The sequence below is a fragment of the Mastigoproctus giganteus genome, chromosome 11 (genome assembly GCF_048544385.1).
Source record: "Mastigoproctus giganteus isolate SK-2022 chromosome 11, ASM4854438v1, whole genome shotgun sequence".
NCBI classification, from domain to species: domain Eukaryota; kingdom Metazoa; phylum Arthropoda; class Arachnida; order Uropygi; family Thelyphonidae; genus Mastigoproctus; species Mastigoproctus giganteus.
In genome coordinates this window covers 78,011,510-78,029,488 of record NC_143585.1, presented here as the reverse complement: position 1 = coordinate 78,029,488, position 17,979 = coordinate 78,011,510, and the positions used below count along the sequence as shown (strand labels likewise).

Below are 17,979 nucleotides of genomic sequence, written 5' to 3'. Positions count from 1 at the left end.
CAGAGGCCCCACCTTAACCATACCTCTGATGTAGTCATTTCTTATCCTGTCCTTCCTCGTCACACCACCCATCCAGCTTAGCATCCTCATCTCCACCACTTCCATCTTCTTCTTCTGGGCCCTTGTAATTGCCCATGTCTCAGCACCGTACATCAATGTGGGTCTAACCACAGTTTTATACACTCTTCCCTTCATTCTACAATTTACTTTCTTATCACACAGTACCCCCACTCATCTTTCTCCAGTTCAACCATCCACATTGCACTCTATGCTGTATTTCTGCACTCAATCCTCCATCCCTCTCAATGTTCGATCCCAGATACTTAAATTTTGAAACTGATGGTAGCTTTTCCTCCTGCAGTTTTATAGAACTCTCATCTTCTCCATTCAATGCCATATATTCTGTCTTTGTTCAACTTATCGTCATGCCTCTCTCTTCCAACGCATTCCTCCAAATTCTTCTCCACCTTTCTTTGGGATGGTTTGCACATTACGATATCATCTGCGAACAGCATACTCCATGGTGCTCTACTCTTCACGTCTCTCACCAACACATCCATTACCAGATCAAACAGATATGGACTGAGAGCTGATCCCTGGTGCAGTCCAACTTCTACAGAGAAACCCCCCCCCCCAAGTCATACCTACACTACTCTTAACCTGAGTCACCGCTCCCTCGTATATTTCCTTCACAAGCCTTACGTACTTTTCTGATGCACCCTTCTCCCTCATGCATCTCCATACCTCTTGTCTGAGCACTCTATCATATGCTTTTTCCGAGTCTATGAACACCATGTGCAACTCTACTTGCATCTCCCTTTACCTTTCCATCACTTGCCTCAAAGCAAAGACCGCATCTGTTGTTCCTCTTCCCGGCATGAAACCAAATTGTTCCTCTCTCCTATTTTCGTCTCCTGCCTTATCCTTCCTTCCTTCCATGATTCTTTCCCTGATCTTCATCGAATAAGACATTAACTTTATTCCCCTGTAGTTCCCACATTCCTGCAAATCACCCTTTCCTTTATAGATTGACACAAGTATACTTTCCCTCCACTCATCGGGTATCCTCTCCTGCTGCCACAGTTTTTCCGTAAAGTCCCATAGGATATCGATCCCTTCCTCGCCCATACTTCTACTGGTATCTGATCAGCACCTACTGCTTTTCCCCTCTTCATTTTTCTGAGTGCACTTTCCACTTCTTTCCTGCTTATGCCTTCCACTACTCTTTCATTCGTCTCTCCATCCTCGCATAATGCTCTTGGGTTTTCCTTCATTTAATAACTTCTTAAAATAGTCTTTCCACCTTTCCTTAACCTTCTCCTGGTCACCACTCCCCTTTCATCTTTTATCTGTTTTATTGATGAGAAGTCCTTTGATGCCTTGTCATTTGCCTATCTCCATCTTTCCTTTCCAGTTTCCCATAGGCCTCGTCCACTGCCTTCGCCTTTGCTATTGCCATAGCCCTTTTTGCCTCCTTATTTGCTAATTTATATGCTTCTTTATCTTCCTGGCTACCTGTTAAATCCCATCTTTTCTTCATCTCCTTTTGTTTTATCACCTCCTCATTCCACCACCAAGCCTCCGGCACCCCCTTTCCTGATGTTTTCCCCAACAACTCTTCTCCAACTTTCCTTATGATACAACTATTTAACTTCCACCACTCTTGCACGTCTTCTGGTAACTTTATTCCTTTTAGCACCTTTTCCCTAAACTCCTTCTTCAAACCCTCCTCTTTCAATCTCCACCATTTTATCTTTTACTTCCTCTGTCTTGAATATTTCCTACTTTTGCCCGCTGCAAGTTATCAGCTGGCTTTCTTTCTTTTCGAAGTAAGTGTTAACTATCGCCAGGTCGAATGCCACTGCATGTTCTACTATCCTCTCCCCTTCTCTATTTCTTTCTCCAATACTCCACCTTCCATACATTCTTCCTTTCTCTTTCTTGCTTCTTCCTAAATTTTCATTTAAATCACCCCAACAATCAATCTCTCTCTCTCTTTCTCAGGTATTACCATGACCACTTGATACATTTCCATCCAAAAACTGTCCTTTTCTTCTTCCCCACATCCTACTTACAGGGCAAATGCACATACTATTGTGGTCAAGTGTCCACCCACTTCCAGTTTGATGCTCATAATCCTGTCACTCCTTATGAACCAAACTAATCTAAAAATGAAATTAAATAAACTTAAATAAAATGAGGAAGACAAAACCAAGCAACACTCACCTCCAGCAGCATGAACACGACTCCTGGCTCAAGGAGGCACACACCCACCAAAGAATGAAAACTACATTTTTGTGAATGAATAATAGATAGAAAGAACTGAGAGTTCATAACCACTGCCTTCTTTCTGTTCATTTTTCATTTACAAAAAGTGATGGGTGTGGGTGTGTCTCTCCTTTAGTTAGGAGTCATGTATTCAACATTCACTTCCAGAAGCATGAGGTTGCACTTCTGGGGGCGCGTGTTCCTTATCTTAGATTTCATTTTTAGGTTGGCTTGGTACATTAGAAGCAGAATTACGCCTTACCAAGTTTATTAAGTCTTAGAAGACAGAAGGAATTTACTGTACAGTAAACCCCCGCTATTCGCGGTTGCTGATTTAATATAAAATGAAACCTAAAAAATGTGAATTTTAAATCGGCGTGAACATTTTCTGCCATAAAAAACATGGGCATGGCTAAAATTATCTTTTCCGGTCAAAACACCGCTCAGTGGGTGAGGGGAGGGGGTGACAAAATCGCGAGCGTGGATGTTTCTCGCTAATCCTTGTTCAGTATGTGTTATGCCCTTGTCATGGAAGGTTTCGTCATTTGCTTTTAATTTATATGCTTATAAATTGAATAAATTTATAAATTGACATGCTCACAAAAGTGACAAATCTACCTACAAAAAATCTGTTTTGCAGTGTAAAACAGACTTTTTCGAGCGTTTTAAAGGAAGAAAGTGACTTTATTGTGGACAAGTTCTTTATAACCCGTACAAAAATATGGCTACGAATAACAAGGGAAATGTGAAAAGATCAAAGAAGGTGATGACATTAGCGAATAAAATTGAGTTATTAGATAAAATTTCTAATGATGAAAGTGTCTCCTCAGTGGCAAAACATTATAAAATCAATGAGTCAACGGTACGATCAATCAAAAAATCGGAAGAAAAAATCCGCCGTAGTGTCTGTGAAAATGCGCTAATTGCTTCAAAAATTTGCTCTGTAACTCGTGATGTTAAATTAGAAAAAATGGAAAAGGCTTTAAATCCGTGGATAGAAGACCGAACTCAAAATAAAATTCCGTTAAGTTCACTCATCATTCGTGAAAGGGCAAAACTCCTTTATCAACACTTTAGCGAAACTGGTGATAGCACTGGCGGGATAAGTTTTTTTGCTAGCAAAGGCACTGGTTTGAAAGATTTGTTTGAAATTTCTAATAAATATTACATTTAATATTAAATTGTTTCTTATTTTCATTTCGATGCCATATGCTTGCATTTCACTATGTACGTAGTCATAATATGAAGGTATACATATAATACATATGTAGACAAAATTTTAGACTAGTTTTTCTTATATATTTCATACTTTGGAACGGAACCCCTTTATTACTATGGGAGTCATAATTCAGTATTCGCGTTTTTGGTATTCGCGGCATTTCTCAGGAACGTAACCCCCTCGAATAGCGTGGGTTTACTGTATTTGTAAAATAGTTTTATGTTCCTTTCCCCCTCTAAAAAAATCAAGCAAACAGGCACATTGGCATACAAAAGCCACCATCCAGTTTTATTCTGAGAAAAAAAAGCTAGCTAGGAATAATTTTAAAATTCAAATTGTGCACTTTAGTATTAGTAGTGGCAAATGATGTAAGAAAATAAGTATATACAGCATCATCCAAAAAAAAAAAAAAAAACTACTCCCTCACCCATCCGTCCCCTCCAAGAATTTGTCTAGTTTTTCCTTCCTTTGCGATTTCATCCATTATTTTAATTATATAAGGGATACAATTATGAAAATTCTTTTTTTATTTTTTATTTTTATTATTATTTTTTTTTTTTTAAATTTTTAATATTGATAACACACAAACAAAGACAAGTCTCTCTTTCTTTGATCAAAAAGTGTTCCAAAGGCAACATAAATTATGTATTTTGGTAAGAGTAGTAACTTCGTTTGAACTTCACAAATAGTAATGATGGAATACATTTGAACAGAGGAGTTGCAAGAGTCCTTGCTGATGTCATTGAGGGCCCCTTAAGGATTTGGGGAATTGCTGCACAAAGCAACTGAAAAGCTATAGACATGCTGTCGATTGGTAGTATGGGTCAAGGTCACACTTGCACTCTCCTCAAGAATTTAAACAAGAGGCTTCCAGAGTCTAAAGTTAAACTGTAACTCAAAGGGCTACAGATGATCATTCATCTGTTAGGTATGTGAAAGGATATAATGGAAACAAAGTATGGCTGGCTAAAGGTAACCCAACACATGTAAATAGGTACAAAGAATATCAAGGAAATTAATAAAAAGAAAATGCATATTGTAAATTTTTTATATAGTACTGTTAGGAGTGTTGTCAATAAAATGAATGAATTTGATCTATTGGTTTTGTCTACAGGTGCCAATATAATAGGTTTAACTGAAACTCAGTGTCACCCTGATATACGGAATGATGAGTTTCCTTTTGTAATGTACAATGTGTATAGGAAAGAACAGAGGGGGAAATGGAATGTTGGGTATTGCCTCTTATCAAAAACTGCTCAAATGCAATATGATAATCCTGAAATTGTTCTGAATTATTACCCTAATTCAGAACAATTTCAGGATAGCATTAGTCTGTATGCTGTAAGATAGTGGTAAAGGAAAGTTAGAGTGGGGGTGTGCTACAGATTGCATGATAGCAGTGAGTATGGTAAGAGTCTATATGCAGCTTGATTAGGCATGTAAGTCTGAGTGTCTTGTTATGGGATATTTCAATTTACCACAGATTGATTAGAAATTGTAGCCCCAATTTTTAATCTGATCATGGCTAGTAACCTCAATAATATCACAATTATGGTACAGGAACTGTTAGCAGTGAGTGCCCATAGTGTCCCAAAGCAGACAATGACAATTGAGATTTAGTTGTAGGATTACTGTGAATTCAGTCAATTGGAATGAAACATATAAGAGGACAAGTACTGTAGAAACTACAGGGTGTTCATTTAGAAGTAAATCCAAAAATGATCAAAGGAAAATACAATTTATTATCAGAATAATTATCAGATCAGAATAACAAATAATAATTTATAAACAATGCTGGAACTGTTCTCCATCATTAGGAATACATAATTTTACTCTTTTGATCATATTGTGAGCAGTGCAACAAAGAGTTTGTGTCAATACACTCCTATCTGTATTTTCAATGCTCGCTTTGAGCTGCTGAATGTTTCATGAATTTCTCTAATAGGCTTTCTGTCCTAATAGCCCACATAAAATGAAGTATGGGGATATTCTTCTTCTTTAATGCTGCCGAATGGCATTTGCGACTTCGTTTTGATATTGTTCTCTGTCTAGCGCTGCGTGTAGAATTTGTGCTGTTGTCATGTGAAGCCAGGTGTTGATGTTATCTAGCCATGCCATTTTCGGTTTGCCTGGGCGTTTCTTGCCTTCGATCTTTCCCTCCAGGATGAGTGGTAGTAGGTGATATTTTTGTTGGTTCCTAGCGATGTGACCTAGGTGTTTACATTTCCTGCTGATGATGGTTTTGAGCACGTCTCGTTCCGTGTGCATGTCCTGCAGGACCTTTACGTTGGTTATCTTGGCTGTCCACGGGATTTTCAGCATTCTTCGGTACAGCCACATTTCGAAGGCCTGGAGCTTTTTTGTAGTGGCTGATGTTAGAGTCCAGGTTTCTACACCGTAGAGCAGTATTGGCCAGATGTAGCATTTCAATGTGCATAATTTGAGCATGGTGTTCAAGCTTCTGTCGGTGAGGAGGGTTTTCCGCTTGGTGAATGCCTGCCTGGCTTGTTCAGTTCTGATTTTGATTTCGGCCTCATGGTTCAGCTGGTCATCAATGAGTACTCCGAGATACTTGAAGCGGTGTATTTGCTCTAATTTTTCATTGTTTAGTTTGATCGTGATTTTGCTTGCAGTCCTGCTGACCTTCATCACCTTTGAATAAAGTTGATATCGTTGTTTTCAAGCCCAAGTTTTCTCAGTCGGTCAATTAGACGGTCGTGGTCTACTGAATCGAAGGCTTTCTCATAATCAATAAAACATATATACACGTCTTTTTGATGTTCATAGCACCTTTGTAGCAATATTTGTAAACAGAAAATTGCTTCTCTGGTGCCTAGTCCCATGCAGAATCCGAACTGTGTGTTTCCTAGTGCACTTTCGCACTTACATCTTATCCTTTGCTGAATCACCTTGAGGAAGACTTTTAGCACCTGGCTCATTAGACTGATCAGCCTGAAGTCTTCGCATTTCCGGCTGGTAGCCTTTTTTGGTAGGGCCACGAAGATGAATTGGAGCCATTCGGATGGAATGTCGTTGTTGTTGTAGATTTGATTGAACCATTTCGTTAGTTGTTGGATGTTGCTGTAGTCTAGTTGTTTCAGCAGTTCCACATGAATCTGATCAGGTCCACAGGCCTTGCCTGGCTTTGTTATTCGGATGGCATGTTCCACTTCAGATGTTAATATGTGGAGATTGTCTTCCTGTGTTTGTTGTTGCGTTTCTGCTGGTTTTCTGTTGGTGCCGAACAAATTGTACAAAGGGTACTAGGAAAGTTTTGCAATATGACGCAACAATGAATCACAGGAAGCTGCTTGTTGCTGCATGTTGAGACATGTTCATACGTGCATAGTAGCCGCCGCGCCAAGTCGATGGGCTCAGTTATTCATTAGTAGTGAGTGTAAAGTGCTTGCGCTGGCATCGTGGTCACGAAATGAGATAAGGACAGTTTTGCGGTATAATTTTGTGCGTGGTTTAACCATAGACCAGTGCTTAGAAGAAATGACTCTTGCACTAGATGATGATTGTCCACATCGTACAACGATATTCAGGTGGTATAGAGAATTCCAAAGGGGAAATTTCACTCTGGAGGATTCGGAGAGGCCGGGAAGGCCACGAACATCAGTTACGGAGGAAAACGTTTCTGCTGTGAGGAAAATGCTTGACGAAAACAGGCGAGTGACCTACCAACAGATAGAGGATACTTTGGGCCTAAATGCACCAGCAATTCGTTCGATTCTGCAAGATCATTTGCACGTGAAGAAACTTTGTTCTCTCTGGGTGCCGCATCAACTGACTGAAGAGCAGATGACACGATGTGTGACTTGGTGCCGGGAGATGTTAAAAAAGTTTGATAAGGAACAATCTCGGTATGTGAACAACATCGTGACAGGTGACGAGACTTGGCTGTACTATTACAATCTGCCGACCAAGGCTCAAAACAAAGTTTGGGTCTTTAATGATGACGACACATCCGTAATTGTCAGAAAATCCCGATCTGTAAAGAAGAAAATGATAGCTGTATTTTTCAAATCGAGTGGAATTGTGGAACGTGTCGTTTTGGACACGCAGAAGACAGTCACAGCTAAGTGGTATACTGAACAATGCCTGCCTAAAGTCATTGGATCTATGAAGAACCTGCGGCCAAAGTCAAGAATGGACACCTGGTACCTCCATCACGATAATGCTCCAGCTCACCGCGCCAAAGCCTGCACCGAATATTTGACCACGACAGGACTGAAACTTCTCGAGCATCCTCCCTACAGTCCAGACCTTGCTCCCTGCGACTTTGCACTGTTCCCGCATGTGAAAATGAAGCTAAAAGGGAGGTGGTTTTCCAGTGATGAGGACCTTCTACGGGCTTGGGCCAACGAGTCTGCTTTACTCCCTAGTGAAACTTGGCAGAACTGGTTTAAAGATTGGTTTCGGAGGATGGAGAGGTGTATTGAATGAAGAGGAAATTACTTTGAAAAAATTAAATAAACAAAGCTGTATTGCAAAACTTTCCTAGTACCCTTTGTATATATAGCTCTTCCAGGTGTCGAGTTTGGCTTGTTTGCTTAGTATAGGTTGATTGTTGTCCGTATATAAGCTTGGGATGGGAGCCAGTTTGTAGATGTTTCCAGCTTCTTTAAGCTTCTTGTGCAGGTTATAGTTGTCATTTTTCTTGATTAGGTCTTCGATTTCTGCACACTGATCTTCCATCCATTTTTCCTTCGCCTTCCAGATTTCCTGTTTGATCTTTTGTTGTATTTCTTTGTATTTTTCCCAGTTGTTGTTGCTTTTGAATGTTCTCCTTTCATCCATTAGGTCTAGTATGTGCTGGGTCATCCACCGTTGTTTCTTTTTCGACGCCTGATGTCCTAGCAGGGTTTCTGCTGTTTCATTGATGCACTGTTTGAGTGAACGCCCGAACGCTTGCACATCTGTTGTTACTGCTTCGATCGATCTGATTGTAGTGTTGAGATGAAGCTGTACTTGTTGCCTGTTGGCGTTGTTCTTCAGTTTCTCCAGGTCGATTCTTTTTGTTTTGCTTGTGCGTTTGACTGCTCGTAGTTTGAGACGTAGCGTTGCTATTACTGGGTTATGGTCTGATGATATGTCAGCTCCAGGGTAAGTTTTTGCCTTGAGGACACTTGACTTATATCTGATGTTAATTAAGATGTAGTCAATTTTGGTTCCTGACGATATTGTTGTCAGAGTCTTGTGGTGATGTCCAGGTGTATAGTCGTCGAGGTGGTAGTTTAAACCAAGTGTTGGCAATGCTAAATTTTATGGGGATATTAAGTTAGGAGAACTAGGTGCCCACAGTCTTTGTGATATGATTTGATCCTCAAAAAACTCTTGCAACATTTCAGTTCTTGGGCTTGTGGTATGGCAAATTGCTCTGTCCTCTTGGAACCAGATGTGTTTCATTTCCCTCTAGCACTGCAGTAAACTGCATTATGATGTTTTGGTAACCATTGTAGGTGACGATTTGTTCAAAAAATATAGACCCAAATGTTCTTCTTAGATATATGCCACGCCACACTCAGATATCTTTTTTGTTATTGTTTTTTAGGCATGTAAGGGAGTTTCTCAAAAAAGATACAGATTTTCAGCACTTCACATTTTCCAGTTTTGACCATTGTGTAAATGCTAAGATGAAACCACACTTCATTTGTAAAATAATAAATTTTATCCAAACTTTCAGAGCCTTCACTGTGAAGTAAACTTTTAAACCAGTGACAGGTACCATAATCTTTTAACATTATCCTGAAATCGAAGCTCATGCAGACTGTAGATTTGGTGATGGAAAGAATTTTATTTGTTTTCTTACAGTAAAGTGAACTGAACAAATTGATATCTCCTTTTGAATGCTGAGTTTTGTTTTTGAATGCTCAAAAACAAATCTCTATGGAAATAGAGATTTGTTTTTGAGATTGCAAAATTGTTTGTCTAATATCATCTGAAGTGTCACATATAAGAATACTCCTTTCATGTTCCTTATTCCCAACTAATCTATACTCATGAAACTTCTTTATTATCTTGAAAATTGTAGTATTGCACAGAGTTAGTATTAGGGAATTTTTCAACAAATTTTTGTTAACATTCACTTAAGACTTCATTTTGAAGTAAGATTCCACTTAAAAAAAAAAAAAAAACACTCAATAGTATATGGCATGATGCCTATTCACCTGTAATGATGCATGCAACTTTGAACACACATTGTAATAAACTAAACATTTGAAATGCAAAACTGTCACTTACATAACATCCTTGTTATGCAAGTGCCCTTGCACAGTTACACCAATGATTGTTACTTGGTAACTTTGCACCTAATATAAATAATATGGGTTTGCTTTTAAATTGAACAACCTGTACTAATGTATAAGAGAACAAAAAAACTACTGGCTTGAAAGTGAGGCAGGCTCCCAGTAACTAATGGTATATACCAGTAATATTGAAAGAGGCTGTGATAGAATGCACCACACCTTTAGGGTTTATTATGAGAATAGTCCTCTTGGATTGGAGAAGTACCAGTCCCTGCTTAGTTATCTCCCCCTCCTGTGCCAATACACGGGAGGGGAGCTAAGAATTAAGAGTAGCTAAAGAAATTGAATGTAACTAAATAGATCAGTCAGTTTAACCTCAGTGACAGGAAGGAGGTCTGTGGTCAGCAATTCATTACAAAACATCTTATGAAGTATAATATCCTAAATGGATCATAATGTGGCTTTTTAAAGAAGAAATCTTGTTTGAACAACTTGATAAACTACTATGATGTATATGGAGAGTGCCAGTTTTGAATTATATACTTTGACTTTAGCAAGCACTTGACATAGTTCCAAAGGGGAGATTGCTGTACAAGCTGGAATGTAGTGGAGTTGTGGGCAAGATCCCGGGGTGGATTAAGAAGTGGCTGAAGGATATAAAGCAGAGGTTTGTTATAAATGGTCATTCTTCAGAGTGGGCTAGGGCCACGAGTGGTGTCCCTCAAGATTTAGTGCTAGGACCACTCTTGTTTCTGATTTTTGTGAATGATATCAGTGACAGAATAAAGTGTACAGTGTTGAAATTTGCTGTACACTTTAAAGGCCAGGAGAGAGTGAGTAACTGAGCTTTGTCAGAATGAGTTGGATAGACTCATGAGTTGTCAGAGAAATGGCAGTTATATTTTATTGCTGCTGAATGTAAGGTTCTACATTTAAGAAATAATAACCCTAGAGTAACATATATACCATGGGATACACAGATAGGATAAAAACTTCAAAATCAGTATTTTATTTAAGTATTACAGAAACTAATGTTTCAAATACAAGGGTGAAAAAAATAATCTAAACACCTAATATGAAAGTAGTAGTTTTGTAATGGCTATATGATGTATAACAGTGATTTAGGCAGTAATACCTTGATATTCTTTAAATCCTATTATCACCTTGAATGGACAAATTACTGCCACTGATTACCTTGATATTTTGAGTGACCAGGTTCATGCCATGATTGTTTCCCAGTACAGAGCCAGATGTGTTCGGTCTTGGTTTGAGGAGCATGAAAGGCTAAACATCTCCCATGGCCTGCACAATCAGCAGACTTAAATGTTGTTGAGCCACAGTGAACATATTTCTTCCACCTTCATCACTCAGGGAGCTTGAAATGTTCCTCCATGAAGAATGGACCAGTATTCTTCTTAACATGGTTCAAGATTTATTTGAATCTATTCCATGTAGAATATAAGCTGTTTTAAAAGCAAAGGGTGGGTTGCCACCATATAAGTACATACTTGTAAGTCTTATCACAGGTGTTTCCATTATTTTGTCCACAGCCTGTGCGTGTGCATGCATGCGCTGTTTGCATTATTTTATTTACATTTTAAATTCCTGTATCTTCATCAATAAAGCCTCATCACAACTACATCGGGCTCTATCTCCATTTACTTAAACTGCATTAATCATGCACAAATTCTAAATATCTCCCAGTACTTACCAAAGTGTATGCACCAATAATAACACTGGTCAACAAGGTTTTACTAACATGAGTGAAAGTAAGCATTTTTTGTTAATTTGTATGTGCTGAGTATGAATATGACAGTAAAAAGTTTCCATCAATTCACATTTTTTTAGAAAAATGCAAAATCAGTTTTAAAGAAACGTAAAATAGCTTCAAAATCAACGAAATCATCCAACAAAAGAGACATATCTGTGTTGTTTAATGGTATACTAATACCTCTTTTTAGTTGTATGGCCCTGAAGAGTGACCACTCTGAACTATATTTTTATAATTCTTATTATGCAGTAGCACATTTGGACCCTACTATATTTCCGGCAGCCAGATGCCTATGTGAAAGACAACTTCTTTACAAGCTGTCTTTACCCCTTAAATATACATTTTTGGGGTTAATTTCGATTTGTAAGATCTAGTGGGAGGTTGTGGTGTTCCGTTTTAGTCTTGTGAATGGAGTGAAAATGGCATGCATGTGTTAATTCACCAAACAGTTTTTGCTATGTTTGTGGACAATTTGCAGTGAAGTTGTAACATCGATCAATAACACACAATGTGAAACAAGCTTATTATTTTTATTTTAGTTGTCACATGGGTGATCAGGATAAAAGATGGGTACTGCGTGTGTGCTGTATAACGTGCTATGTAAATCTGACTGAATGGATGAAGGAGAAGAATTCTAAAATGCCTTTTGCTGTTCCGATGACCTGGTGAGGACCAACAAGTCATCTCGAAGATTGTTATTTCTGCCTCACAAATACTAAGGGATTTTCAAGGAAAATTAGAGTTAAAATAAAATACCCCAACCTTCCTTCCACAATAAGACCAGTGCCCCACACACGCACGAACTCCCTATTCCTCCACCTAGAGGATCTAGGTTGCAACAGTGGAATTTGCTGGCAAAAACCACAAGGATTTCTGCTAGAAACCCAAATGAAAAGTTTGTGGGATATTATCAAATGGAAGGCTCTCTTTGTGTGTGCAAAGATGCAAATGGATTAATGGATGAACTAGGGTTTGAACACAATCCTGAAGAATGGAGATTATTCATTGATTCTTCTAAACTCAGTTTAAAAGCAGTTTTGCTACACAATGGTAATATCAAACTGTCAGTCCCAGTGGCTCATTCAGTGACTATGAAAGAAACCTATGATAGCATGTCATTGCTATTAATGCCTTAAACTATAAGAAATATTGTTGGAAAATCTGTGGGGATTTAAAAGTAATCGCTTTGTTGCTTGGACTACAGTGTGGTTTTACTAAGTATTGTTGTGTCCTGTGTTTATGGGATAGTCGAGCAGTAGAACATCATTATATTGTGAAGAATACGATCCCGGGGAAACTCAACTCAACATCAAATGCACACCTTTAGTGAAACCTGAAATGGTGGTGCTTCTGCCTTTGCACATTAAGGTAGGTCTCATGAAAAATTTTGTAAAAATAGTGAAGGTTTCGGGTACTTAAAAAGCCAGTTTCCAAAAATTAGTGATGCAAAGTTGGAAGATATATTTGTAGGGCCACAAATTAGACGGCTTTTAAAGGATGAAATCTTTGAAGCTAAACTTAACGCCACTCAATTATCTGCATGGATAATTTATAGCTGGTTTTTAGGGAATAAAAAAAGTAGAGAACTATAAAGAGTTGATAGAAGAATTCTTGTATAACTATCAAAAGTTAGGATGCTGTATATCGCTGAAGATACACTTCCTACATTCTCACCTGGACTTCTTTCCGGGGGAACGAAGTCCAGGTGAACAGTTGAACAATTCCACCAAGATATCCACACTATGGAGCAGAGGTATCAAGGACAATGAGATCCAACAATTATGGGTGACTATTGCTGGTTTCTGATAAGGGAGGACCATTCTGCTCATAAGAGGAAAAAATAACTAAGTAGTACGATTACCTATTTTTGCCTCCACTTTTGTGGGCTAATTGCTTGCTTAAATCCAAATAAGTGTTTATAAAGTTTAAATATGTTATTTTTTATCCATTTGGAATGTTTACTGGTCATCATATCTATTTCAAGCAATTAATTTACAAGAAAAATAGTCAAGTACATTTAGATAAGTAAGAATTGTTTCGGGGAAAAAAAAAGCATGAAAATGTGACGTGCTACAAACTTTCTACTCTCATTTTTGTTTTCAGCACGTGCGATTTAGTCAAAATTAGTTGATTTCATTCATGTTATCGAAAAAAAGTTTAAAATTGTTGGTTACTGTAATCATATCCTTGTATATATAATGATCCTTCAGGTGATTCTGTAATTCCTCTACAATTACTTCAAGCTTTTATCACCCTTATTTGGGTGATAAAAGTTGGAAATTATGACAAAAGACGTCGCACTTTTCAGGAAGTGTGAAAACTTTTGCCATTTATGTTATGAATGTACGAGTAAAAGAATAATGAATTAAAACTTGAAGTTAATTTTGTTATGAAAACATGAATAAATATATTTTACTCATGAAATGTGACACTAAAGAATTGATTTTATATATTTGAAGAACTTCGACAGAAGCTGGCTACTGCCTTTGATGCCTGTGTTTTTGCTAGAAGATGTAGAAGAGAATGTTCTCACAAATACCAAAGTGTAAGTTTCTTGCTTTTTAGGCCCTTCTGGAATTATTACTTGAAAAAATGCTAAATCTTTCGATACAAACTTAATTTCTCTTTTTCTTTGTCAATGTGTTCAGTGAGCCTGTTAAAGTAATGTTGGGTATCAGCACCACTATTTAATCTTTATTGGTATTTAATTATTACTTTGTTCTCAATCTGCCAACTCTTTTTTTTTTTTTTTTTTTTTTTCAGGTACACTAATGCTTGATCTTTTACTAATGTATCACAATACTTATTAAATGTTATTTTTTTAATGAAAAACTAGGAGGCTTCACTTCTTTTGATAAAATAAAATACAGGCGGGCCTCGATTAACGCGATTAATTCGTCCCACGAGCGCATCGCGCAAAACGGAAACGCGTTAATCGAATATAATAACCAATAGGAAAAATTATAATTGGTCCTTGACCTTCTGGAATGTCCATAAAGAATTTTAAAAATACCTTTTAAATAACTTTTTAACTGTATATAATGTAAAAGATAATGAAAATAATTATGGAATTAAATGTTTATTGCATAAAAACAGCGGTTCTTAAACTGTGCGCCGCTGAATATTTAAAATTTTCGAGGGAAATACAGCGATACTCGACATCTGTCGGACACCGCGTGAACTACTAGCTCGAGGTAGTTCACAGTTTCAGTATTTCTTATTAAGTTGTTTGGTCCTAATTACTAAACAAAACTGTTGGGTATTTCTTTTGGTCTGGGTGCACCTTGAAAAAATTACTGAGACATTAAAGGCGCCGTGAACCGAGAAACTTTGGGAACCTCTGACATAAAATACACAATGAAGAAATTACTGTTGCGGAAATATTTGAGCAGTGTTGACTTTCTCTTTTCATCAATCAATTTCCGATAGCTGACAACAATCTTCTCTGGGCCCCGGCGAAATAAATATCACAGAGAACATCAAACCTTTTGTTTGAGGTTCTATGCGATACGAAAGATTTCATATAATTCTTTTACCGTTATCTCCTTCGTGGTAACATTTTCATCTGGCTCATTTAAAAATTTGAATTTTTAAATGCAAGTCTGCATTGACTTTATTAGCAGGAGACAAACACGTCTTCTTACGATGGTTGATGGAACAGACCGAGGCGGGCAGCAGGCAAACGTTTGTTTATTGACCATACGACTCACGGTAAGCTTAACGTGCGATTCAAATCTTTTTCAACTATCGCATAAAAAAAAAAAAAAAAAAAAGATCGCATTAACTGGAAATTTGCATCGTGTAAAGTGAAAAGTGGTATCATTTTTCAAATAGTGTTAACTGAATATCGCGTTAATCGAACTCGCGTTATGCGAGGCCTAGCTGTACTTACAGAAGCTTTCGACACTGTGTGTGTGTGTGTGTGTGCTTGCGTGCGTGCTATGAATACATAAATACGTTACATGTGGAAATCAAGCATGGTACCGCGTGGTCATGTTAGATAAACAGCGCGTAACCATGCTTAAACAGAAGCTTGTTTTGCCACAGTAAAACAAGCTTCTGTTTTTCAACAAAACAAAACTTTTATTAATTTATTAACCTCTGCTGAAAATGAAAAAGAAAAAAAATTTCAGTTATAAAATATAAAAATAATAACTTCCACTTTTCTGTTCAGAAAACTGTTAAGTGTGTGAAAATTCAAACTTATGTATGTGCATATATTAATTATTATATGTTCTAAAAATTTCAGAGCTGCAAGGCTCAATAACCTCCACGATTTTTCAATATATTAAAAAAATAAGAATTTACCTCAATATTTTTTGTGTAGAATGCTTCCAGTCAATTCTCTCCAAATGTAACAAATAAAATAAGATGATAAAACGAATTAATGAATTCCCTCACTCAGAGATACGGCCAAATTCAACACGCAGTGGAATAAAAAACCGAGAGCCCCAACCCAACCCCGAAACACATCAAACAACCGCAGCAAGATGAGTGTGAGAAGACATGTTGTCAGAATAAATAATTAAAACCGCTTCCAATAATAAATAATTAAAATCACAATTAAAAAGATTAAAATCACAATTAAAATTTGGATGAACACTCAAATTAAATGAAATGCACAGCTGTTTCATTTATTCAGGAAATGTGCAAATGTGACCCCAATTCACAAAGGAGGATCGAAGGCTGACACAAGTAATTATAGACCTGTGAGTTTAACTTCTGTTCCAGGAAAATTAATGGAGGCACTAGTTAAAGAAGCACTGCAGGATCATTTAGACAAGACTTCAGTTATAGCTCGGACACAGCATGGTTTTGTTAAGGGGAAGTCTTGCCTGACCAATTTGATTGGACACTATGATGCAGTCACAAAGGAACTGGATGCAGGGAATAACTTTGATATTATATACTTGGATCTTAGAAAGGCTTTTGATACTGTTGCACATGGAAGGCTGCTGCACAAATTGGAGCAGTGTGGCATTGGAGGCAAATTGCTGCTATGGATAAAGGGGTGGTTGAGGGGGAGAAGACAGAGAGTGGTAATCAACAGACACTGCTCGTCGTGGACTAATGTTATTAGTGGAGTCCCTCAGGGCTCAGTGTTGGGTCCATTATTGTTTTCTGTATTTATAAATGATATTGATGGTATATCAAGCTTAATGTCGAAGTTTGCAGACGATACAAAGGTAGGCAGAGTTGTCAAGGACACTACTGACACTATGCTGCTGCAACAGGATCTGGAAAGGTTGAGCAGATGGGCTGAGAGGTGGCAAATGAAGTTTAACATTGACAAATGTAAAGTACTACACATGGGAAACAGCAACCCCAGAGCAACGTATCAACTCTGTGGTACTACACTGACAGTGGTAGAGAATGAAAGGGACTTGGGGGTGGTTGTGCAGGTGGATATGAAGTTCTCTGAGCAGTGCAGACAGGCTGCAAGAGTAGCTCATGGAGTATTGTCAATGATATACAGGAATTTTTCCAGCAGGGATAAGGAGGTGATTATTCCCTTGTATAAGGCAATGGTCAGGCCACACCTAGAGTACTGTATACAGGACTGGAGGCCTCATTTCAAGAAGGATGTAGAGCTGCTGGAACGAGTACAGAGAAGGGCAACAAGATTAGTGAATGGAACAAAGGGGTGCTCTTACGAAGAAAGGCTTAAGTTTTGCAAATTACAGTGTCTGGAGACTAGGCACCAGCGAGGTGATATGATAGAGGTGTATAAAGCCTTGAATGGTTTGAGCATGTGCCCAATGCTGATGGGATTCTTCCTCTCGCTCAGAATAATCACCTGAGAGGGCATAAATTCAAATTGAGGAAAGACAGGTGTAGGATAGACGTGCGGAAATTTGCCTTTAGCCAGCGGGTGGTTGGTTGGTGGAACAGACTTCCATCCCTTGTCGTGGAAGTTGACAGCCTAAATAAGTTTAAGGCTCAGATGGACAGGTATTTTGAACGAACAGAGGGGTGAAGTGGAAGTGGTTTTTTTTTTTTTTTTTTATTTATTTATTTTTTTTTTTTTGGCTGATGCTGCATAAGCTTGCTTTCTTGCATCAAATGCCTCTGCTAATGCTAATGCTAATTTAAAAATTAATAATAATAACTTATACATAAGAATTCGCACATTTACTTATGTATATTTATTCGGATAGATATTTTACTGCGAATTTTTTGTGGAAAAAATTTAAAGTAATTATTTAAATTACTTTAAAAATCTTGGTACACACTTTTTTCCAATCTGTTTGGTATATTTTGATCTTGGGGGATGCCTGAAGAATGAGGGATGGGTCATCCCAGCTGTGAACTTTGGCAAAGGTGCTATCACCATCTGGGTTTGCTTCTCGTGGTTTGAAATTTGACCATTGGTTGTCATTCCTGGAACAGTAAATACCATGTAGTACATAGTATTTACTTATGTATATTTACTTATGTATAGTGTGTCGACCGGGCTAGCCAGGTGGGTA

The 17,979-nt window shown here is 37.8% G+C and overlaps 1 protein-coding gene across 1 annotated transcript in view; it reads left to right on the top strand.

Annotated features, from left to right (window-relative positions):
- The window catches only part of por (Protein-serine O-palmitoleoyltransferase por), a 136,266-nt gene that overhangs the window by 94,305 nt on the left and 23,982 nt on the right, over window positions 1–17,979 (top strand). The window contains exon 10 of the mRNA XM_090384482.1: window positions 13,969–14,054. Coding sequence (XP_090240608.1) covers window positions 13,969–14,054 — 86 coding nt within the window. The remainder of the gene's footprint in view (window positions 1–13,968; window positions 14,055–17,979) is intronic.